The sequence below is a fragment of the Cervus elaphus genome, chromosome 25, assembly GCF_910594005.1.
Source record: "Cervus elaphus chromosome 25, mCerEla1.1, whole genome shotgun sequence".
Classification (NCBI taxonomy): Eukaryota; Metazoa; Chordata; class Mammalia; order Artiodactyla; family Cervidae; genus Cervus; species Cervus elaphus.
The window spans coordinates 40,018,739-40,043,867 of record NC_057839.1 but is presented as its reverse complement, the minus strand read 5'-3'; the positions used below and the strand labels follow the sequence as shown (position 1 = coordinate 40,043,867).

Below are 25,129 nucleotides of genomic sequence, written 5' to 3'. Positions count from 1 at the left end.
GACTTGACCTAACTCTAAACAAATAGCAAGTTGACTTTTCCTCTATCAAAAAGAAAAAAAAAAGAACTAAAAACAGGCAGAAGTAATCTTCGGTGGCAGCATTAAGTAGGAAATTATACAGGGTTACTTGTAGTTTTGAGGGCATATGGTAAAGTAGGAAGGCAATTTTTATTCATCAGGTCAACAAATATTTATTGATTAAATATATATATACACATATATGTATATATATATATATATATATATACATATATTTATTAGATACACATTGTCTGGCTGAAGGGTTATTAGCCTCACTGTAGCCATCTTCTCTCCCTAACACTGTCCAGCTCATTAGTTAGAAAGCAGGTTAGTTACCTGTTAGAAAGTTACCTGTTAGTTAGTTATCTATTAGTTAGAAAGGAGGTTAGTTATCTCCTCTCCCATCTAGATTCTCTTCTCCTCTCCCAAGGCTGTCCTTTGACTCCAAAGACAAAGTTAAAGTAAACACTTATCAAGCTGTTAGGTTCACAGCAATTTTCTAACCTGACCCAATAGGAAAACTTGAAAATAAGATCATGGTCCTTAAAGTGGTATATTTTAAATTTTATCCCTTTTTCTTTCTAATATGTTCATTGATCACTTGTTAATTAATCCTCTTATTCAACAAATATGTATTGAGGAGTGACTATACCCAAGATACTTTGCAAGGCAAGAGAGAGAGGACAGTGGTATAAGATGAGGCTAAAGATGAAAATGGAGTTTTAAAAAGTCTTGCAGTTTGTGCCAGGGAGTTGTTTTTTTTTTTTATTCCAAGAAAGATAGAAAGCCGATAAGAGAGTTTAAGTGGGGGAGTGATTCACTCTGATATGTATTTTGTTTTTGAAGATCACTCTGCCTGCTGTGTGGAAAATGGCTTAGAGGGGGAAGAGAATGAGGGAGAGGAAATAAGAAACCTAGGGGGATAGTCTAAATTCTAGAGGAGAACTGACAAGATTGCTCTTTATCTCTTTCTTAATCTCACATCCATGATTTTTTCAGGAAAATGGAACAATTAAAAGCTTAAAATACAGTCTTCTGTTAAAGGGAATGAAAATAAGGAGATGGGAAAGAAAAATTTTAAAGACTTAAAAAATTTTTGTTTTGCCTGTTTTAAGGTTCATGTAGCATTTAAAGAATGGCTATATTCATTGTTGTTTTCTGAAATGCTTCATTAAGAGAAGACATTCATTCATTCCACAAATGTTGTATTAAGTACTTGTAATGTAGAAGTGTGATAGTTTAGTCCCAAAGTTGTCTCCGACTCTTTGCGATCCCATGAACTGTGTAGCCTGCCAGGCTCCTCTGTCCATGAAATTCTCCAGGCAAGAATACTGGAGTGGGTTGCCACTTCCTGCTCCAAAGAATCTTCCTGACACAGGGATCAAACCTGTGTCTCCTGCTTGGCAGGCAGATTCTTTACCACTTAGCCACCTGGGAAGCCTGTTACATACAGGAGGGGCACAGAAAGTACCATATATATAACTGAGTTGATCTCAGTTCACTTGTATTTCTGCTCCACAATGGAGCAGTACTGTGGCCACGCACTTTTATCTGTCACCTTGTCTAAATTCATTCTTTAAATTTATTTGTGAATTAAATGTGGTTTCTACCATGTTTCCAGATACTTTCAGATGAGGAAACTGAGGCTCCGTTAAACAATTTACTCAAAGTCACACTAGTAGTAAGTGAGAAAAGCCTTTAAACCCAGAGCGCCCTCCTATAAAACCATTTTCTTAGCTCCCACAGGTCATACTAACATACCTACAACTCTACCAGCATAATGTTATGTTCTCAGTGTATAATACATACCATCCAGTACCACACCAGGGAAAAATCAGTATAAAATCATAGCACTTAACATTTTTTTAACCTTGTCAATGTTGATTGATCATGCGTATATACTTCTACTATGTCAGAAATCACAATGAAGCAATAATAAAGGCTTGGGTAATTTTTTTTGGTTGGAGAACCAGAGAGCAGGGAAGAGAGGTACTACAAAGACAACGAAAACTGAAGGCAAATAATGGTGACAGAATTTTGGAAGCTATAAAGTAGAAGAATAAGTGATACCCTTAAGCCAGCTATGGGGCTACTAAAGAGGCAAGTTGGCTGACTCCCCACAGAGCCACTGAAAGTCCAAGGATGGGTATCACTGAGTATTCCTGGAAGCAGAAGGGAAGACTGGCTGAACATAGGAAGTGGTTTTTTCTATTTGAGAACCAAGCAACTGTCCCCCTCTCACTCAAGCAGAAGACTTAAGGGTTCCTCCCTAGAAAAGATGAAACAGCAGACAAAGCTTAAAGTAGAGGTTCTATAATGAAAAGAGGGGCATTAGGTGAAAGTTTACATACTCTGTTAGTTTCCTGCTGTTGCTATAGCAAATTAGGACAAGCCTGGTTCTTTAAAACAATACAAATTTATAATCTTAAAGTTCTGGAGGCCAGAAGTCTACACTGGGCCAGCAGGTTTGTGTTCCTTCTGGAGGTTCAGCAAAGACTCCATGTCCTTTGCTTTTCTAGCTTCTTGAGGCCACCTCATATCTTGATCTATGGCCCCGCATCACTCCAGTGTCTGCTTCTACTATCATATCTCCTTCTGGGACTCTGACAGTCACCTCCTTCTTTGTCCTATGATGACCTTTGTGAAGGCAGTGTGCCTATGCAAATCATCTAAGATAATCCCCCCATCTCAGATCCTTAACATCTACTGGGTTTCTTTTGCCATATAAGGTACACATTTATAGGTTCTGGGCATTAGGATATTGATATCTTTAGGGAGCTGTTATTCTGCCTATCATGCATACAAAATATTAAAGTTCTGAGCACTCTCTACTCAGCTCACAGAACGGTGGCAGCCAGGTTTACTTCCTTTAGGCAGGAAATTATAGGATTTTTCTCTGGAGAGCCTGTCCAGCCCCAAAGAAGAGGAACAAAAGATACTGACAAAGGGATTTATTGGTGAAAGATCAAACCAGATGATGAGTCCCCAATTCAAGTGCACATAGCCGCTAATGAGCTTTTTAGTGAGTGCCCCTTTCTTAAATACAAGCAGGTAATCAAGGGTCACCAGACATAAAAATTCAGTGATTGAGTGAGTGAACTGGAGGAAAGGAAATTTGAGGGAAAAGACTATACAGAGAGCTTAAGGTATATTTTATAAAATTATATGTATATAATTTATTTTCATATATAATATATATATTCAAGTTATATGTGTAATAAGCATATAGTTAATATCTTGACAAATATGAAACATCCATGAAGCAAAATCAGAATGCTGTTTTTTTAGAAAAAGCAACACAGAGCAAGAATAAGCTTTTAGAAATTTAGACTTTAAAATATGTATCAAAAGAATCAATACTGGCTTAAGAATCAATAGATTTGGAGAATAAAATTGTGTAAATAGCCCAGATAGCAGAGCAAAAGAACAGAAATGAAAAATATGAGAATATATAAGAAAACTCAGATGATCAATCCAAGAACCACTTCAATACCTAATAGAAGCTCTGCTGCTGCTGCTGCTGCTGCTAAATCACATCCAGTCGTGTCCGACTCTGTGCGACCCCATAGACAGCAGCCCTACAGGCTCCTCTGTCCCTGAGATTCTCCAGGCAAGAATATTGGAGTGGGTTGCCATTTCCTTCTCCAGTGCATGAAAGTGAAAAGTGAAAGTGAAGTGGCTCAGTCATGTCTGACTCTTAGCGACCCCATGGACTGTAGCCTACCAGGCTCCTCCGTCCATGGGGTTCTCCAGGCAAGAATACTGGAGTGGGTTACCATTGCCTTCTCCGAATAGAAGCTCTAGAGAAAGAGAACAAAGGAAAAAGATGGGATGAAATCATCAACAGATAAATCGTTAAAATTCCCCCAAATCAAAAGACCTAAGTTTCCAGTTTGAAAGAGCCAATACAATACTTAGAACAATACATGAAGACAGAATGATACCTATGAAATCTTAGAACACTACAAAGAAAAGGTCCTATTGGCACAGAAAAGGGAGTAAAGTCACATACAAAGAGTCAGGTGTCAGAATGGCTTTCGGAGTTACAACAACAAGCCTGTAAATAATTGGTATAGATGATTTTATTTACAAAGCAGAAATAGAGACACAGATATAGGAATATGTATGGACACCAAGGGGAAAAGGCAGGAGAATGGGATGAATTGGTAGGTTGGGATTGACATATAAACCCTTGACAGTAGTAGTGTTAGTCACTAGTCATGTCCAACTCTTTGTGACCCCATGGACTATAGCCCCCAGGCTCCTCTGTCCATGGGCTTCTCCGGGCAAGAATACTGGAGTGGGTTGCCATTCTCTTCTCCAGAGAAACACTTGACACTATGTATAAAATAGGTAACTAGTGAGAACCTACTGTGCTGCACAGGGAACTCTACTCAAGGCTCTGTGGTGATCTAAATGCAAAGGAAATTAAAAAAGAAGGGATATATGTAGATGCATAGCTGATTCACTTTTCTGTACAGCAGCAAATAACACCACATTGTAAAGCAACTATATTCCAATAAAATTTTTTAAAATAAGAAATCAAAGGAGCAATGCTTTTAACACTCTGAAGGGAAAAGATTTCCAATCTAAAACTATGTGCTAATATAAAGTATTGAGTAAGTGTAATGACATGATAAAAACATTTCCAACAGTAAACTCTCAAAATATGTATCCCATATACACCCAGTCTCAGGATGCCTCTAAAGGATGTGCTTTACAAAAAGAGCTGGTAAACTAAGGAGCCAAGAAACAGGGGCACCCACTCAAGAAGAGATGAAGGCAACATCTAGGAAAATGGTAAGAGGATAGCCCAGGACGACCACAGTACACCAATGGCAAAGAAAAATCAGTTCACCATGGGGGAGGTCCCTGAAGAAATGCTAGAAAAGAAGTCTCTAAAAAGATGGAACTAAAAGCAGTTGAATATCTCAAGTAACTGAATATTTTGAAATGATATTTAGATCATTTGAAAGTTTGGGGATTGACTGGCAACTAGTACGTGGAGAACTGAGAAAACAAAACAAAACTATGACACAATTACTAAATCCAGAGGCAACAAAATTTGAGCAGTAAAAGAAAAGTAATCAAAATATATTACATGGTTACAGTGATATGATTACTGAATATTGATGTAATCAGACTTCTAATATAATGATTTTGGGAAGATGGGGGAATGAAAAGTGTACATGTGGTGGTGGTAGTAGTTGAAGGGGTCAGAGAAATCTATGAAAGAAACCTAAATTCTCCCATAGTTCCAAACCACTAGCACCTAAACATAAATATAAATGGGTATTAAAATTTTAAAAAGAGGTATTAAAAATAGATGTATAAATATAAAGAGGTAGCACTAAATGCCTGGTACTTGGTTGTATACTTGGCCAGAATACTGGAGTGGGTAGCCTTTCCCTTTTCCAGGGGATCTTCCCAACCCAGGGATCAAACCCAGGTCTCCCACATTGTGGGCAGATTCTTTACCAGCTGAGCCACAAGGGAAGCCCAAGAATACTAGAATCGGTAGCCTATCCCTTCTCTAGTGGATCTTCCCAACCCAGGAATTGAACCAGGGTCTCCTGCATTGCAGGCAGGTTCTTTACCAACTGAGTTATCAGAAAAGCCTGGCTATATGAAGGTTAATACAAAAGAGAGTTGTGAGTTGGATGCTGTTACTTCTGGGAACCCAGAAAAAAGGCAGAGAAAGGAGCAAGGAGGAGATTGCAATTTTTTTCTAGAAAAGTCTTGTAGGACTATTTGGTTCCTTAAATCACGTGGTTGCAATCTCCTCCTTGCTCCTTTCTCTGCCTTTTTTCTGGGTCCCCAGAAGTAACAGCATCCAACTCACAGCTGTCTTTTGTATTAACCTTCGTATAACCAGGGCTTTTGGAAAAAGAAAAACTAAGTTTAAAAATAATTTTTTTCTACCATAGTGTCAAACAGCCATGATTGAAGGACAATTCTCATGCTCCTGACCAATGATAGACTTCTTATTGAGTTATATTGCTTAACAAGCATCCAGTATCTTATTTCTTAGATCTAACTGTTCTTTGCATAGAAATATATGGAAGTAAAGGTGTCAGCAAGACTGATTCACTGGGTTCAGAGTGCAATAAAAACCTCTGAATGACTAAAGATCTACTCTTCATAAAGCTGTCTAATCTATTGAAAGGCATTTTATGTTCTTGTCCTTCACCTTCATTCAAAACACTCCTTCACATCTCCAAACAAGAATGCAATCTTGTGCATGATGCCTAATGATGGAGCTTTGTTCTTCAGGATTCTAAGGTAACGTATGGTCAGTGTTAACAGTAAATATACACTCCTTTTCTCCCTGTTCTAATGTGTACCATCATTTCCCCCCAAATTTTGGGAGAGTTGTAAGGTCTTGTTCATACCTTTCCCCCCTAATATATTTAATTAGAACTCGGTCTCTGACAAAGCTATTTCATGTAGAAAAATAAGTGGAGGATTTTCAGCCATCTCGAAGGAGGAGGTTTGAAAGTATCCACTGAGCCAAAAGCAGATCTGGAAGAGAAGGAAGAAACAGAACGGAGTGCCTTTTGCTGAGTCCCAGTGGGCATGGGGGCAGGCAGCTCCAGGGGCCCCTGGTTTCTGCTATATAGCTTCTCCCACCTAGAATCTGGCAGACTGCTTCATCTTGCTTCGTAGTTTAGAATAGTTAAGGTGAAAATTCAGTTCTCCAGATTGGATAGAACCAGGCTAATGCAACTCAGGCTGAAAAGGTTGTGGAAACAATCTTGGCAGGAAAGACAGTGGCAACAGTACCCCTGGGAAGACTGGGCATTGCCAAATGGGTCACTTCTAATTGCTACTAGGGGAATTATCCACTTGGACTGCGGCCCTGCATTTTCCTCTCTCTTTCCTCCTGGATCTTCCCACGTGTCTCTGCCACATCCTCTTTTCTCATTTCTTCTATGCACAGTCTCACCCCAGGCTCCAGTACTGTCCTTTATGTCATTGTACTCTTCTCCTCTTTCACTCATGTCTGGCTCTCTCGACTGCTCAAAGCATGGATTTTGGAGTTACGAAGTCAGATAATCCTGGAGATGTGCTTTAAAAAGAGGGACATCCCTGGTGGCTCAGATGGTAAAAGCATCTGCCTACAATGCGGAAGACCAGGGTTCAATCCCTGGGTTGGGAAGATCCCCTGGAGAAGAAAATGGCAACCCACTCCAGTACTCTTGCCTTGAAAATCCCATGGGTGGAGGAGCCTGGTAGGCTACAGTCCATGGGGTCGCAAAGAGTCAGACACGACTGAGCAACTTCACTTTCACAAGGCTTAGCTCTCTCATCTCTCTTGGTATATATTTTCAAAGGCTTGTTATGAATGAAGAGTTAAGCCATGTGTGCATGTGTGACTACCTGAAACAGCTTCTTCAAACTTTTTTGGAGCAAGGCAGAATTTCTGTCCATCCATCTGCCATATACACACACATCTCTACACAAATCTGCTTCCCTGGTGGCTCAGTCAGTAAAGAATCCGCCTGCAAAGCAGGAGACTCGGGTTAGATCCCTAGGTTGGAGGATCCCCTGGAGAAGGAGATGGCAACCCACTCCCATATTTTTGCCTGGGGAATCCCATGAACAGAGGAGTCTGGCAGGCTACAGTCCGTGAAGTTGCAAGAGTCAGACAGGACTGAGCGACTAAACCACCTACACATATCCAGGTATATACATCGATATGGATACATGCATGCCTAAACATATGGCAATATGTCAGAGCACAGACTGCACAGAAGACTCTCAAAGTTAGCGTCCCTGCCCTCCTCCCCTCCAGTCCTATGACACGGCCATCACCTAGCTACCCTGTTAGCTCTAGGGAAATTTTCTCATTGTTCCTCAAAGGTCTTTCCTTTTCCTTTCACTCATTACCTTATTCTTATCCCTGGTTTTCTTCTCACTTCTCCTTGTTGCACTCGTCTTTCTTTTTATTTTTTAATATCAGGAAGTTTCAGAATTCAGGCCATAGTCATGGTCCATTGATAGTTTTAGAAGTCCTTGCTCATCAAAGTGTGGTCCATACAGACCAGCAACATTGACTGGGACTTGATAGAAATGCAGTTTCTTGGGCCCCATCCCAGACCTACTGCCTCAGAATCTGCATTTTACAAAATCCACAGCTGGTTTGTGCTCATGTTTGAGGAAAAGTCCTCTCAAGCACCTCTAGGTGTCTGCCCACTGAGACCAAATCTAGGAAGATGGAAGTGGAGACTCTTGTGGACTTAGTGGCTAAACCTCCAGACATTTTGAGTAACCTGACAGTGAATATTAATTACTACTCAAACCACATACTATGATTATTTTGATTCAGTATAAGATGAAGTCAAGGGCTACTCTGAAGACCTAAAAAGAAATGTCTGTAGTTAGGATATTGAAATCAGCCATTCAGATATTCTGCTTGAAACAAAGAATGATTTCCTCTCTGATGCATTTTCATTCTTCTGTTTTAATAATATGTCTGAAATTTGAGTAAAGGAAATTTTTTTTAGAAAATATTTTGGCTTGGGTTTATTAAATATCCAAAATGTTAAAATGCTTATTTCTGCAAAGCAAAAATTTAGCCTGAAAGCATAAACTACATCATTTTGTCAGAGTACAAAGATTTTTCAACAGGAATTTAAAACATCTAAAGTCTCAACTATAAAAATATTTTGTAGAAAAAAGATAAATTATGGAAGGTGATCTTAATCTCTCTGTGGAAACTCAGGAAGAAGAGATGTAGAAGGTCTGAATCACAATCTTGATTTTGAAAAAGCTTCAAATCTATAAATATTAAATAAATTATTATAAGATAGTTTGAACAAATGACAACTTACAGCCCCAAAAGAAAAAGGAATCTGTGCCAATTCATGATGGAACTATAGACATAAGACATTCTGTACTCATCTCTAGCTATCTATGGAGGAACTCTGTAAAAATGCAAAAGCTATGACTGAATAACAAATTACCCACCAAAATATTTTTAAAAATATGTCTTTATAAAAGGAAATGGTAAAGCCACAGTCATTGTTAACTATGATGGGACACTCTTGATTCTCCTTTATCAGATGCTTTGTACTGACTGACTTGAAGGTAAAATAATCAGGACCCCAGAGGGAAACAGGCGATTCATACCAGAAATTGCCAAGTTGAACCTCACAAAGCACCAGCTCAACTTGAGACACAAGAGAAATGGATGCTGTTGAAACAATTCCAGCCTGGTCATCCCTGCTTAAGTTATAACCAATTGTGTACTATGAATGCAAGTATGTTGTAATAAATACAGTATATGAAGTCAAAGGGAGCTTCCTTGGTGGCTCAGTTGGTAAAGAATCCACCTGCAATGCAGGAAACCCAGGTTTGATCCCTGGGTGGGAAGATCACCTGGGGAAGGAAATGGCTACCCACTCCAATATTCTTGCCTGGAGAATCCATCAACAGAGGAGCCTGGCGGGCTACAGTCCATGGGGTCACAAAGAGTCAGACACGACTAAGCATCTGAGCATATTATTACATGAAGTAAAAGGAGAGAACACTGACTTTTTTCAACCCAGTTGTGAATTTTTTGAACTGTTCTAGATTTTTGTTGGAAATGGAGTTATAAATTGCCTACTCTAAGAAATCTAGCACTTTTTGATTCATTGTGAGCACACACTTGAGAAAAAAAGAATAAAACAAAGGTAGCTATTCTTTTTCTCATCAATACCACGCTGATAAATGACTCATTTTCAGAATGGGGCATTCTGAAAAGGACATTGGAGAAGAAGATGAGAAAACTCTCTCTCAACCCACTGAAAACAACCATTACCACCAAGAACTTTGTCTAATCCATCCCACTTTTTGAATTCATCTGCTTCTTATGCTGCTAATCTTCACAAGATCCATTCATTGTAAATTCCAAAGACTTTAGACTCTTTTATCCACTGGTTTGTGTTGTTGCTGTTGTTCAGTCACTAAGTCATGTTTGACTTTTTGTGACCCCATGGACTGCAGCACACTAGGCTTTCCTGTCCTTCACTACCTCCCGGAGTTTGTTCAAACTCATGTTCATTGAGTTGATGGTACTATCTAACCATCTCATCCTCTGCCACCCCCTTCTCCTTTTGCCTGGTTTGTATGTTGGTCTAAAATCTAGACACAGATCAGTTTTGGAAAACAAAGACATAAAAATAAAGTATCTGATGTGAGCCAGAACCAAAAAGAACCAGAGGCTGTATCACACAGAGACCTTGCTACCCTTCTGGAGGTGGGACCAAGGCCCTGAAACACCTCACCCTAACCTCAACACCAAATCATTCTGCTTAGTTTATAATCCAGTCATAGGTGACAGTGGGCTATGGTCAGTGACTTGGTTTCATTTGCATTTTAGAATATGGAAATTTGCAGTAGAAACAATTCAACTGAAGGCAAACTCTCATTTCTTAAAACCATTTACTTCACTAATGTCATTATAGGGCTTCCCTGGTAAAAGATCCATCTGCAGTGCAGAAGATGCGGGACACGTAAGATCGATCCCTGGGTCGGGAAGCTCCCCTGGAGAAGGAAGTGGCAAATCACTCCACAATTCTTGCCTGGACAGAGGAGCCTGGCGGGCTACAGTCCATTGGGTCACAAAGAGTTGGATACGACTAAACATGCATGCATAATGTCATCATAAACATGGAAGTTCACAGATTTTAAAAAACAGAGAACTTTCATTAAGTCATTTGATACAGAGCACCTGGCAATATCACTGTTGATCAAAACACAGTGATGATGGAAGAAACTGGCTTTATATTTTTGAGAGTTCTGTAATGGATCCCAAAAGACATGGTTGTCATGTGCAGTGTGCTTTATACTGGGGAATGATCAGTGAGTTGAACGGTTTCACGACCTTCTTGTTTTCCAACAGATGTTTTCAACAGCCTACACAGCATACTCCATTAAATTTTACTATTGTTTCACTGTCAAAACATGACTCTTCGAATTATTTCTTTCTTTTTAAAACAGTACCATATGGCATGCTTATGCATATCATGACTATTTTTTAACTTTTTGCCTTTTGAAATATTTAACTTTACATGACCTAAAAGTTAGACCTTGCTGATCTCCCATGGTGCTTCTTTTATGCATATGTGTAATGTGAAAATATATATTTGCATCACACTTCACCTGTTATAAAATATCTTTAAATATATTAATCTTTGGTGACTAAATAAATGACTACCAGTGGCAGGAAGTGTGTTTTAAAAACCTAAACAAAAACAAAAACAAAAACCTAAACTTTGCCAAAAACCAGACTGAATTAAAATCCCATCTCCTCAACTCACTGTGTGAGCTAAGGCAGGTCATTTGACCCTTTGAGCCCAAATTTACTCATCTGTAATTAAATAGGGATAGTAAGACTTGACAAAGTTGTAAGGATTAAATGAGGTAATGTAGGTAAAATGCTAAGCCCCAGTACCTGGCATGTGAGAAATGCTCAGTAAACTGCAGCTCTTACTACATGATATAATCCTCAAGAGGTAAGTTATTAGACCCTTGGATCATGAGAGAGCTAAGGCTTCAGAATTACAAAAGGTACACAAGATCACACAGCTAGTACTTAGAAATCTTAGACTAAAACACACGAGTGTGTGTGCGCGTGCTAAGCCACTTCAGTCGTGTCCGACTCTTTGCAACCCTATGGACCATTGCCCACCAGGCTCCTCTGTCCACAGAATTCTCCAGGCGAGAATACTGGAGTGGGTTGCCATGCCCTCCTCCAGGGAATCTTTCCGACCCAGGGATTGAACTTGGGTCTCTTATGTCTCCTGCACTGGCAGACAAGTTCTTTACTACTAGCATCAACCAGGAAGCCCCAAAATACATGAGAGCTGACTCCAAACCTCATGGTTTTTCCTCTAAGGAAGGCTCCCTCTTGGCTTAGTTAAATGTCCGCTTCACAGTTTTTCTTCTGATGCTGTGATGTACCTGTGCTGCAGTAGCCCTCCTGCTTCTGTAGTCTATACGAGACAGGTTGATATGTCATCCCAGACTGTGTGTATCTTCCTGCACTTCTGTTTTGCCATCTGTAAACATGTAAGATGCTTCACTTACTCTTACCATTTTCTGTTTGTATTCTGACTTTTAGGAGGTTTGTTCGAGAATATGGGCAGGCAAATGGCATGGTGAGCTTAGAAATTTAAAACCTCCATGTTTTAATAAACATGGTTTAATAAACCTAAATAAAAAAAAAACCTTTATTTTCAGCCACTGGCAAAAATGACTCAGAAGAATGCATTACTTTTGACAAAACACACCCAATTTCTCCATAATTTGAAGGTGTTATTTTATCTATAAATATTACATAGAGAATATAAACTAAGTATGCTTTTGTGATCAGGTTACCTGTCATCTTCAACGACGTGGACATGTTTGTCAGCAGCAAACGTGCGCCCTCTGGACTGACAATGCTAGAAAGGGCTGTTGGCTCTTCCTCTCCACCGTTCCTTCCTTTGTGCCCATGGTGTAATAAAGATGCAGAACGTGTCCTGCGCTGTTCCTAGTCCACTCAGAGCCATTTGGAAATGCATATTGCATTTGACAGCATTTATAAATCACATCTTTTCCCCTCAGAATAACTTGCAGTGTGAAAATGCTTCCATATGTTAGAAGTGGGTCTCTCCATTTTGCTGAGGGAGGAGGGAATGGAAATATAGTCTGGGTTTCATGGCATGTTGAAGATAAGTATTGTACAGGTTTAAAATGGTGTCTGTTAATTTTAAGTAATTCTCTAGTGTTCGCTGCTCTGCTAAAATTGAATAGGTGATTTTGACACAAAATACCATATTAGTAGTAATTAAATCACTCTTCACAAAGACTATTAATAAGTCAACATAGCTGAAATGCCACTTCATAGATTGAATCCAGATAAATTGAAGCTGTTCCTCTTCAGTACAGAAGCACCCTATTTTTAAATTCCCCCATAGAGAGGCTTGACTGCAACTTCTTACAATTCCCAAACTCTTTTCCTTAAACGTACGTCTCTTTGCCCTGAGCCTTTGAGCTAGCAGGAGAAAAGGCTCGTTGTTTTCCGGCTTCACAGGAATAAATGGATCTTATTCCACTGAGAACAAGACCTCAGAGGCCTAGCAGGAAGAAAGGAGCAGAGCTGCCACCCAGCCCGCTCACAAACCTGGACGTCTTCAACCCCATTCTCCTCCTGGGAACTGGTAGAAGCGACCCCCGAGGTCAGCACTCACCCTCACCTTCCCCTGGTGAGAACTGAAGTGCCCTGTGAGCCCTCGGGCACAGAAATGGAACAGAAATACTGGGCTCTGCCTGCGGGTGGCTCGGCACTCAAGGTCTCACTGCACTGTATCAGAACTAGTTTGAGAGGAGTGAAGGCCAGGTAGAAATTTGTAAACCTTCCCAGAAACATTTCATCATCATGCTAAAGACGATCACAGGAGGAAAACCTCCCACTTTTCAAATGCATATGGCTTGCAAAAGTCTTAAAAAAAAAACAAAAACTGAGAACAATCTTTTACATGTATTCATTTTCTTTCCTTCAAGCTTTTGTGATCATTGAGCTATTATGACAAGTCAAGATAAAAGGATCAGATGAAATATTATAATTATGTGACATCTTTTTTTAAAGCATTTTTATGGTGGGAAAATATACATAACATAAATTTTACCATCTTAGTCATTTTAAATACAGTTCAGTGGCATTAGGTATTTTCAAAATATATTATTATCACCACCATACATCTCAAGAAATTTTTCAGGACCCCAAATTGAGATTCCATATCAGTTAAACATGAAGTCCCCATTCCACTGCCCCCACCAGCCCTTGGTAACCACTGTTCTACTTTCTGATTCTATGGACCTGACTACACCAGGTCAGATCCTAGTTACGCCTCATATAAGTGGAGTCACACAAACAAGGTAACGAACCATACCTTGAGCTTTAGGCTTAAAACGTGAGAAATGTTCACAATTATAGAAAGAAGTTTGCTGCGTCTATTATGGTCTTTTTTTGTAAAATTTGTTTTCTCTTTTTTCTTTCCTTATCTTTAAGTTTGTTTTCCACAAATCCCTCTAAACCCACTTTGCTTCACCCCACTGTCAAAACAATCACTTCTACTAATTAATTTTAGCCTACTCAATTTTCAAAAAGAAAAATGGCACCTAATGCCCAAAACTGAGAATGAAGGTCCTTAAAGCAAAGTTGGTCTTGTGGAACAAACAGAACCTTATAGTCTGTGGCACTGACACATGTCTTATCCATTCCCGGCTTATAAAAACATACATGCACAAATCTTTATCTGCAATTTCATCTCTCTGCAGACAACCAAAGTTTAGCCAATTATTCCTTTTTTTAGCCAATTATTCTTGGCTAATATATAGAAATACTGACTTTTATCCTGTTATCCTGTGACCTCGTGAACTCATTTATTCTAGTATTTTGGGGGGTAGAGGTAGATTCCCAAGGATTTTTCTACATAGACTATCACTTGTCTGTGAATAAAAAATGTTTTATCTCTTTCTTTCCAATATGTAAGCCGTTGTTTTCTTTTTAGCTTAGTACACTGTCTAGGACCTTCAGTATGATGCTGAGTAGAAGGGATTACAATGGGTATCTTTGTTTTCTTCTGATCTTAGCAGGAAGGTGTTCAGCCTTTCTCTTAAAAGTATGATGTTAGCTGTTGGTTTTTGTAAAGTTCTTTATTTGGTTGAGGAAATTCCTTTCCATTCTAAACCCTTTTAAAATTTTTACATGAGTTGATGTTGAATTTTGTTTATGTTTTTTCTGCATCTTTTTGGCACAGAGTTGTTTATAATATCCCCTTATTATCCTTCTAATATTTGAAGGACCTATAAGGACATTACATATCATTCTTGATATGTTTTTGCCTCTTTTTTATTGATAAATCTAGTTAGGATTTTATTAGCTGTATTAATGTTTTCAAAGAAATAACTTTTAGGAAGTGGAATATTTCCCCCTAACTTTGGTTTTAGAAGTAGAAAAATGAGGTTTTTTTGTTTGTTTATTTTTACTTACTTTTTTTTAAGTCTAACTTCAGAAATGTAATTAGGGATGGCTTTGAAAAGTCATAGTTTTTTTAAAAAATTGTGGCAAAATACACATACCATAAAATGCACCATCTTAACTGGTTTTAAGTACATAGCACAGTAGTTTTAACTTTTTTGACATTGTTGTGCAATCAATCTCCAGAACTCTTTCACCTTGCAAAGTTGAGACTGTCCTTAATGATGATCAGTTCAGTTCAATGACTTCCCGCTAACCTGTCCTCCTGCCGCTGCCCAAGCCTCTGGCAATTCCTATTCTACTTTATGTCTTTATGAATTTAAACAACTCTACAAATCTCATATTAGTGGAATCATACAGTATTTGTCTTTTTGTGACTGGCTTATTTCACTTAGCATAATATCCTCAAGAATCATTTATGTAGTAGCAAGTATCAGAATTTGCTTCCCCTTTCAGTCTGAATAATAGCCCACAACCTTATATAAAATCCACAATAATAATAATCCACAATGACAATAATAATCCACAATAATCCAACAGCACAAGAGAAGACTACACATGGACATCACCGGATAGTCAATACCAAAATCAGATTGATTATATTCGTTGCAGCCAAAGATGGGGAAACTCTATACAGTCAGCAAAAACAAGACTGGGAGCTGACTGTGACTCAGATCATGAACTCCTTATTGCAAAATTCAGACTGAAATTGAAGAAAGTAGGGAAAACCACTAGACCACTCAGGTATGACCTAAATCAAAACCCTTATGATTATACAGTAGAAGTGACAAACAGATTCAAGGGATTATATCTGATAGACAGAGTACCTGAAGAACTGTGAACAGAGGTTAGTGACATTGTACAGGAGGCAGTGATCAAGACCATCCCCAAGAAAAAAGAAATGCAAAAAGGCAAAATGGCTGTCTGAGGAGGCCTTACAAATGGCTGAGAAAAGAAGAGAAGCGAAAGGCAAAGGAGAAGAGGAAATACATACCCATTTGAATGCAGAGTTCCAAAGAATAGCAAGGAGAGATAAGAAAGCCTTCCTCAGTGATCAGTGCAAAGAAATAGAGGAAAACAACAGAATGGGAAAGACTAGAGATCTCTTCAAGAAAATTAGAGATACCAAGAGAATATTTCATGCAAAGATGGGCACAATAAAGGACAGAAATGGTATGGACCTAACAGAAGCAGAAGATATTAAGAACAGGTGGCAAGAATACACAGAAGAGCTGTACAAAAAAGATCTTCACGACCCAGATAATCACAATGGTGTGATCACTCACCCAGAGCCAGACATCCTGGAATGTGAAGTCAAGTGGGCCTTAGGAAGCCTCACTGTGAACAAGGCTAGGGGAGGTGATGGAATTCTATTTGAGCTATTTCAAATCCTAAAAGATGATGCTGTGAAAGTGCTGCAGTCAAGATGCCAGCAAATTTGGAAAACTCAGGCAGTGGCCACAGGACTGGAAAAGGTCAGTTTTCATTCAAATCCCTAAGAAAGGCAATGCCAAAGAATGCTCAAGCTACCACACAATTGCACTCATTTCACACGCTAGCAAAGTAATGCTCAAAATTCTCCAAGCCAGGCTTCTACAGTATGTGAACCATGAACTTCCAGATGTTTAAGCTGGATTTAGAAAAGGCAGAGGAACCAGAGATCAAATTGCCAACATTCATTGGATCATTGACAAAGCAAGAGAGTTCCAGAACAACATCTACTTCTGCTTTATTGACTATACTAAAACCTTTGATTGTGTGAATCACAACAAGCTGTGGAAAATTCTTTAAGAGATGGAAATACCAGACCATCTGACCTGCTTCTTGAGAAATCTGTATGCAGGTCAAGAAGCAACAGTTAGAACTGGACATGGAACAACAGACTGGTTCCAAATTGGGAAAGGAGTATGTCAAGGCTGTATATTGTCACCCTGCTTATTTAACTTATATGCAGAGTACATCATGAGAAATGCTGGGCTGGAAGAAGCACAAGCTGAAATCAAGATTGCCGGGAGAAATATCAATAACCTCAGATATGCATATGACACCACCCTTATGGCAGAAAGTGAAGAGGAACTAAAAGGCCTCTTGATGAAAGTGAAAGAAGAGAGTGAAAAACCTGGCTTAAAGCTCAACATTCAGAAAACTAAGATCATGGCAACCACTCCCATCACTTCATGGCAAATAGGGAAACAGTGGAAACAGTGACAGACTTTATTTTGGGGGGCTCCAAAATCACTGCAGATGGTGACTGCAGCCATGAAATTAAAAGATGCTTCCTCCTTGGAGGAAAAGCTATGGCCAACCTGGACAGCATATTAAAAAAACAGAGACGTTACTTTGCCAACAAAGATCCGTCTAGTCAAAGCTATGGTTTTTCCAGTGGTCATGTATGGATGTGAGAGTTGAACAATAAAGAAAGCTGAGCACTGAAGAATTGATGCTTTTGAACTGTGGTGTTGGAGAAGACTCTTGAGTCCCTTGGACTGCAAGGAGATCCAACCAGTTAACCCTAAAGGAAATCAGTCCTGAATATTCATTAGAAAGACTGATGCTGAAGCTGAAACTCCAATACTTTGGCCACCTGATGTGAAGAACTGACTCATTGGGAAAGACCCTGATGCTGGGAAAGATTGAAGGCAGGAGAAGAAGGGGATGACAGAGGATGAGATGCTTGATTGGCATCACCAACTTGATGGACATGAGTTTGAGTAAGCTCTGGGAGTCGGTGATGGACAGGGAAGCCTGGTGTGCTACAGTCCATGGGGTCGCAAAGAGTCGGATATGACTGAGGAACTGAACTGAACTGAACTGAATAATCCAATGTATGTATTTTGTTTATCCATTCATGTGTTGATGAACACATAGGCTGCCTATACCTTTTGGCTCTTGTGTGAGAAAGTATCTGAGTCCCTGCTTTCACATCTTTGAGGTATATAGCCAGAAGTAGAATTTCTGATTCATAGGATAATTTTATTTTAAAATTTCAAGGAACTATCATACTGTTTTCCACAGCAGATGCATGATTTTACTTTCCCACCAACAGAGCATAAGGGTTCTAATTACTCCACTCTTAACCACACTGTTGTTTTCTGTCTTTTCTTTTTTTTAAATAATAGCCATCCTAATGTGTATTAGGTGGGAAAAATGAAGTTTAAGTCACTACATTTATTTTCCAAATCCCCACATATGTGCCATCTATTAGGAAGGCTTATTATGGAAAAGACTTCTGTCCTGGGTATGAGTTTGAACATGATAAATGAACAGAATATGAGTTTTCCCCTTTCTGATAATTTTTAAATGGTCTATATTTGTTTCTATTACTACCAATCTGTGACATTAAAGGCTTTGCAGATAGAACAAAACTGTCTTTTTGAAGTTCCTTTTTGGTGAAAGGAAAACAGAAATGTATGTAGACCTTCTGGAGACTGAGTTTAATAATGATCAATAATGTAATCAACCATGCCCACATTATAAAATCCTGTATAAAAACTCCAGACACCAAGTTCAGTGGAGCTTCCTGGTCGTTGAACTTACTGATGTCCTGGGAGAGTGGTGCACCCAGATTCCTGTGCTCTGGACTTTCCGAACCTTGCCCTATGTATCTCTTCATTTGGCCGTTTATTTGTATCCTTTGTGATAAAATGGCAATCATGAGTATAGAGCGCTCCTGAGTTCTGTGAATTTTTCTAGCAAACTTTAAAACCTGAGAGGGTTGTGAGAAATCTTGAATGTGTAGTGGGCCAGGCAGAAATATAAGTATCTTGGAGATACCTGAAAGTTGTAACCAGTATTTGAAGGGTGGGAGTCTTGTGAGACGGAGCCCCTAACTCTTGATGTTTTTGCTAACTCTGGGTAGAGTTAGAATTGAACTAAACTGTAGGACACCCTGCTGGTGTCAAAAAATTGGTATCAGAACATACAAAGAAAATCAGGAGGTATCCCAATGCCTCTTGGATCTGCAGAGGTTTTCTAATGTGGACCAATGAAAAAAATTAAATATTGTAACACTAGGAATTGTGGATTTTATAAGACAGCTACATAGAGCAAACAGCACATTTAATGTAGCTTTTAATAATCAGGTGACCTTGGAGAAATCACTTGACATTGAAGATTCTCAGTTTCCACATCTTTAAAAATGAGGATAATGATGCTTTCCTGTAGTTAATTTTGTGTCTACTTGGCTGCACCACAATGCCACATAGTTGGTCAGACGTTATTCCAGGTGTTTCTGTGAGAGTGTTTTGAATGAGACTTACTTTTAAACTGGTGAACTTTGAGTAAAGTAGATTGCCCTCCATAATTTTGGTGGGCCTCATCCAATCAGCTGAAAGCCTGACTAAACCAAAAGATTGACCTCTCCTGAGGAAGAGGTAATTCTGCCAGCAGACAACCTTTGGACTTCAACTGAAACATTGGTTCGATCCTCACGTTGGTCTCCAATCTGTTGACCCACACAACAGACTTTTGACTTGCCAGCCTCCATAATCGTGTGAATCAGTCCCTTAAAAATAACCTCTCTCCCTCTCTCTATATCTGTGTCTTTATCTGTATCTACATCTACAAAAGTACAAAGTGGAAGTTGCTCAGCCGTGTCTGGCTCTTTGCGACCCCATGGACTATACAGTCCATAGAATTCTCCAGGCTGAAATACTGGAGTGGGTAGCCTCTCCCTTCTCCAAGGTATCTTCCCAACCCAGGGATCAAACCCAGGTCTCCCGCACTGCAGGCGGATTCTTTACCAGTTGAGTCACCAAGGAAACCCATCTATATCTACATCTTTATACAAATCGATTGATGGGGCTTCCCTGATGGCTCAGTTAGTAAAGAATCTGCCTGCCATGCAGGAGACCCTGCAATGCAGGAATCCTTGGGTCAGGAAGAACCCCTGTAGAAGGGAAAGGCTACCCACCCCGGTATTCTGGTCTGGAGAATTCCATTGACAGATGAGCACTGTGGGCTACAGTCTATGGTGTCTCAGAGTTGGACACAGCTGAGCAACTAACACACACACACATATACTAATATACACATACATATATACATATAGGGGCCTCTCCAGTGGCTGAGACAGTAAAGAATCTGCCTGCAATGTGGGAGACCTGGGTTCGATCCCTGGGTTGGGAAGATCCTCTGGAGGAGGGTAGCAACCCAGTCCAGTATTCTTGCCTGGAGAATCCCCATGGACAGAGGAGCTGGGCAGGCTATAGTCCATGCAGTCGCAAAGAGTCGGACATGACTGAGCGACTAGGCGTAGCACAGCATGTACACGTACAGTATGTATATATGTACATGCTTTGAGGTTAACAAGGTACTTTATCTTAATTAATTCTCATAATAATCAGGTAAGGCAGTGTATTAGTCAAGGTTCTCCAGAGAAACAGTACAATACGGTGTATACATACATGTGTACACACACAGAGGCACACATGCCTGCAGGTATACAGACACATTACATACATGTATACACACGTTTATATATATACACACGTGTATAATTAAATAATGTCTGTGATGCTACTCTGTGAACTTCAAAGCATTGTAAAACGTAGTCCCTCTAGGACATGTAATGTGTACTGAACGTTGTGTCGAGTGTTTACAGATATAAATTAATGTCTACAAATGTGGTCTCAGATGGACGTTACAGACAGATGGATCTGAACTATCACAGAAGAAGCAACAGCAGAAAGAGTAGTTTTCTGGACTTCCATTCTGGACTAGTATAGCACCTGTTTACATACAGTGGAAATAAAGTCTATGTGGACAGGAAAGCACGTGGCTTAGTTAGCTTAGTTCAGCGTACTTACCTAGCATCTGGCACAGTGTTTTGGTAGTCATTGTCCAGATAACTGCTGAAGGATAGGTGACTTTATTTATGTGATCACCCAAAAAGCACATTTTGTGATTAACTAGGTGGAAAGCATTAAATACCTTAGACTTAACATAAAGAACTTGCTTAGCCTCTAGCATGGAGGATTTTTGGAAAGTGCATCTGTGTTGAATCTGCTCATGCTGCTGATGAGTTAAAAGTCCATTAATCCTAGTCTGTATGCTGGAATCATAGTTTGGCTGGGATAGGCCAAAGCCACACACTCAGAACACCTCAGCGAATAAATCCACAGCCAGCCCTCACTCTGAAACAAATGGCTTTGCTTCCTTGGGCCTTTGCTGAACTTTGCTTAATAACAAGGTACAAATATAGCTTGATGGAAAAGTCAGAACCATTACACCGAATAAATGCTTATAAACTCCAGAGCTATAACTGGAAGGCAAACTCTGCCCAGTGTCACTTGTCAACTCAGATCTCTAGATGACATTTCTTGTAAAGTCAATGGCCAGTCTGAGTTGAACTAGCATGCTTCACAACTTTATGGATTGTGGTTTATGTGGGCAGATATTTTGAGACTCAGTTGTGGAAGAATATGGTTGCTTTCAAAACATTCTAGGCAAAAGCTTTGGTCTGAGAAGTGAGACCAGACTTCTAATCTTGTTGATATTTTGGGAATTATGTCATCACAGTGATATTTCCAGGCTGCTCTGGATATGGCCAGTAAGGGAGAGACCATCAAGACAGTCTGCCCAGTCTGCCTTAAATAAAGACAACAGTGGGATACTATTTTCCACTTACAAAATTGGAAAAAACAACTTGAAAATAATACCCAGTATTACTGAGACTATATCTCTACACTGCTGAATAAAAGGCCATTTATCCCCCTCCAAAAAAAATTTTTAAAAACATGCATATCATTTGACCCCAAAATTCCACTTCTGAAAATGTTTTCCAAGAGAATAATCTCATCTCAGCAACAATTTATCCATTAATGTACGTTAAACAAGTGTTGCTTGTAATAGTGAAAAATTGGAAATCACTGAACTATCCAGCAGTAGTGAATTACCTGAAAGAATTTAACTATATTCATGTGAAGGAATAGTATGCAACTGTTAAAAATAAGGTTGTAAAAGAATATATGATGACATGGGAATTTGTTCATATTCAATTGTTGAGTTAAAAAATTGTTTGCAAACCCTATGTACAAAATAAGTCTATATTTGCTTTAAAAATTAAGTAAAAGAATAATCTGTACATGTGCATAGAAGAGAGGCTAGAAGACATACATTAAAATGTTAATAGCATCTGTTTAGGTGGTAATTTTCATAGGTGATTTTTACCATCTCCTTTATGCTCCCCCAACAAGATTTCTGTAGTAAATATTACAGCAACAATTGTGAAAGGTGGAAGGTAGCTTTCAACATTTCAAACAAAATGAATAGCAAACTAAAAAAACTAAAATGAATTAGAATTGTCCATTAATAGAGGAGCAAGTACATTTTACAGTGCTATGATTAAACCCTGGCACATCCTAGGACTTTACATTCTAAGGCAGTTAGTTCAAAATGATTTATACAAGTCATGATGGTCCATAAGGGTCTTAAAATTTTTTGCTATTTTCGTTTAATATGAAGTATTTTCTACCCACACTGTGCTAAGCCTTGGACAGCATGAAGTCCAGAGACTGAAGCAGGGAGGTAGCTTGACACGTTCACATGAATGTTAGCACACAGATGCCACCTTAAAAGTGGCAGGGTTCAGCCCTTCAGACAACACACTCCATGCTACTGAAATGTAAAACTGTGTCTATAGAAAAAGAAAGAGCTTGTAGCCAGATCCGTCTGCCTGTGAGGGTACTGAGAAGTTAGAAATACCTGGGGTAAATCCTTAACATCTGGATGGTGATGTCATCCATGACACCCAGCCTTTTCTACAGCTGTCCCTGGTGTCCCTGACAGAATGGACTGAGGGATCATCCTGTCTATTCATGTCAACCGTCTGCTGCTAACTGATGCAGCTGGCTGAGCGGTGGATCTGAAGTTTTAAGACTGATGGTGAAAATGGCTGCAAGGTAGATAGTTCAGTCTGAATGTGACACTTTCCCCTGTCTGTCTTCATCTGTTCCAGAGCCATAAGAGGGAAAGACCCAAGAATGTATTTATTTCACCCATAAATGAATGAGCCAGAGATTGATACAAGACTGGGCTCTTAATCCCAAAGGGTATCATTAGTGGTTGGACAAGGGAGAATGTCCAGACTAACTTAAAGCCATTCTTAGCAGATTCCCCCTGTAGCTGATTCAGCCTTGCCTAGATAGGTGTCTTGAAATACACAAAATCCAGAATACTTAAGAAAAATGACAATGGCTGGAAATGTAACCACATATGTTTCAGAATGACAACACCAAGGACTAGGCATTTTCTATGGTCTTCTGTAGCCCTTTAAAAACCAACAGTGAATACAAGTAAACTCACCCTTAGGCATCACAGTTATGTCTAAGAGTTTAAAAATGGAAGATTGCAAAGCATTTCACAACAGAGATTCACAACAGGTACTTCACCAGCCCGCCATCCTTCCAAGAATGCAAATGGACAGGAGGTCACAAAACATACCACCCATTAGCTTGACAGACTCACCTTGATGTTGCTGTTCCTCTGGAAGCTTCAGTCTACAGGTGTGCAAACTGTTGACTAGGTGGCTGCTGCCTTTTCTTTGTATGGTAGACATGGTACTGGCTGTATGGCTGTGGCTCCAGAATAGCAGGGTATCCCTTCCCTTGGCCCGTCACCAAGAACGGTGTTCACACGTTACCCACAACTACAGAGGTACAAGCGGATCCTGTCCTTGCCTGGAAAAGCATTTACTTCTCTAATGCATTTCCAAGTGCTTCGTAGTCATGATTCTTGAAATAAATATTTACCAACTTGTAGCTTCTCCTACACATAAAGATGCCAATTCATTTGGATAAAAGCGCAATTAATTCTTCTTTCATTTCAAAGCACATTGGAACTTCCCCCCTTACAGTGTAAAATCCTGCAAAGTAACCCTTTTTCTAACAGATTATAGTCTCGCAATCATTGACTCCTTCTGCCGATGTGAATCTAATGTCCTGAATATTTAGAGATGACTGCAGAGTAACACATACACAAAGGAGAAAAAAAGTGCTACTGAGCTAAATCAAGTGATTTCTAAGTCTGGTCTGAGTTACCCTCTGTGACAGCTGAAAGTGAACAGTTCTTAAGGGAGGCTGGAAGAAGGAGGAGCCGAATGGGCTAGGCTGATTAGCATAAAGAGGCAGGCGAAAAATGGCATTAGAGTTGCTATGAATGATAGTGACCAAAGCAGGATTCTAAAAAGATGCCCTGATATTGCAGTAATCACATATCTGACTTCTGCTGCTTTGTAATTAAAGGGAAAGCTCAAAGCAGGAGTTTATACCACATGGCTATTCACTTGTGTACGTGAAATCTAAAGGAACTGCTAATGAGCTCATGGAAATGTACTGCTAGAACTTTCAACTTCTGTAAACACCTCTGAGTCTTCAGAAGGGGGCAGCTCTAGAGCCGCCTGCTGCCAAAGCAATTATTTGGAGTTCAGGAAGAAAAATAAACACAGAAAACGTTATCTTTCCACAGATCTATCTCTGTTTCCCCTTAGATTATCTATTACTATTTTCAGATCATAAGACAAAGCTATTTCCAGTGTTTTCTTGTGCTGAAATAGCACACTTAACTGAAATGTTGAAAATCGTTTATATTATAGCATATAAAAGCATATTTCATTACAGCTTGAAATCAAATCCTGAACACCCTTCATGGAACTTGGGAGCTGCTACCCCTGAAGTTTTAATGAATGCTGGTAGATCCTGCCCTTCAAAACTCACAGGTCTTATATATATGCAGAAATGAGGTTGTGGGCCAGGACAAAGGGAAAGGCAGAACTGTTTAGCCAGAGTCTGGAACCCGCATCTTCTAGGGCACCAGGGAAACTGGTGCTAACAGCTAGGGTATATAGTTGACACCCTAACTAGAAGTTTACCTCGTAGTCAGATCCTGGTGGGAATCCTCATTTTACTCTGAGGCACCTAAGAGTTCCCCAAGAGTACTCTGAGCTATGAAGGCTCTTATGGAATGCATGATTGCTCTTTCATAATTCTTATGATTTTTATCAAACTGCTTTTACTATATATATATATATAATTTCAATATATTATTCATCTATTGCAGTTTTTAAGTACCTCAGAGTGTAACAGCTTAAAGAAGTGT

At 39.4% G+C, this 25,129-nt stretch overlaps 1 protein-coding gene across 5 annotated transcripts in view; it reads right to left on the bottom strand.

Annotated features, from left to right (window-relative positions):
* RANBP3L (RAN binding protein 3 like) overlaps positions 1–24,105 on the bottom strand; it is a 53,601-nt gene extending 29,496 nt beyond the window's left edge. For 4 of the 5 annotated variants that reach the window (XR_006337837.1, XR_006337838.1, XM_043887728.1 and 1 more), the window contains exon 1: positions 23,501–24,104. Coding sequence is in view for 2 of the 5 variants with exons in the window: in XM_043887728.1 (XP_043743663.1) it covers positions 23,501–23,591 (91 nt within the window). In the remaining 3 variants the exon portion in view is untranslated. Of the gene's footprint in view, positions 1–23,500 lie in introns of all 5 variants that reach the window. The other variant, XR_006337839.1, reaches the window with a different exon arrangement.
* Positions 24,106–25,129: the final 1,024 nt, after the last annotated feature.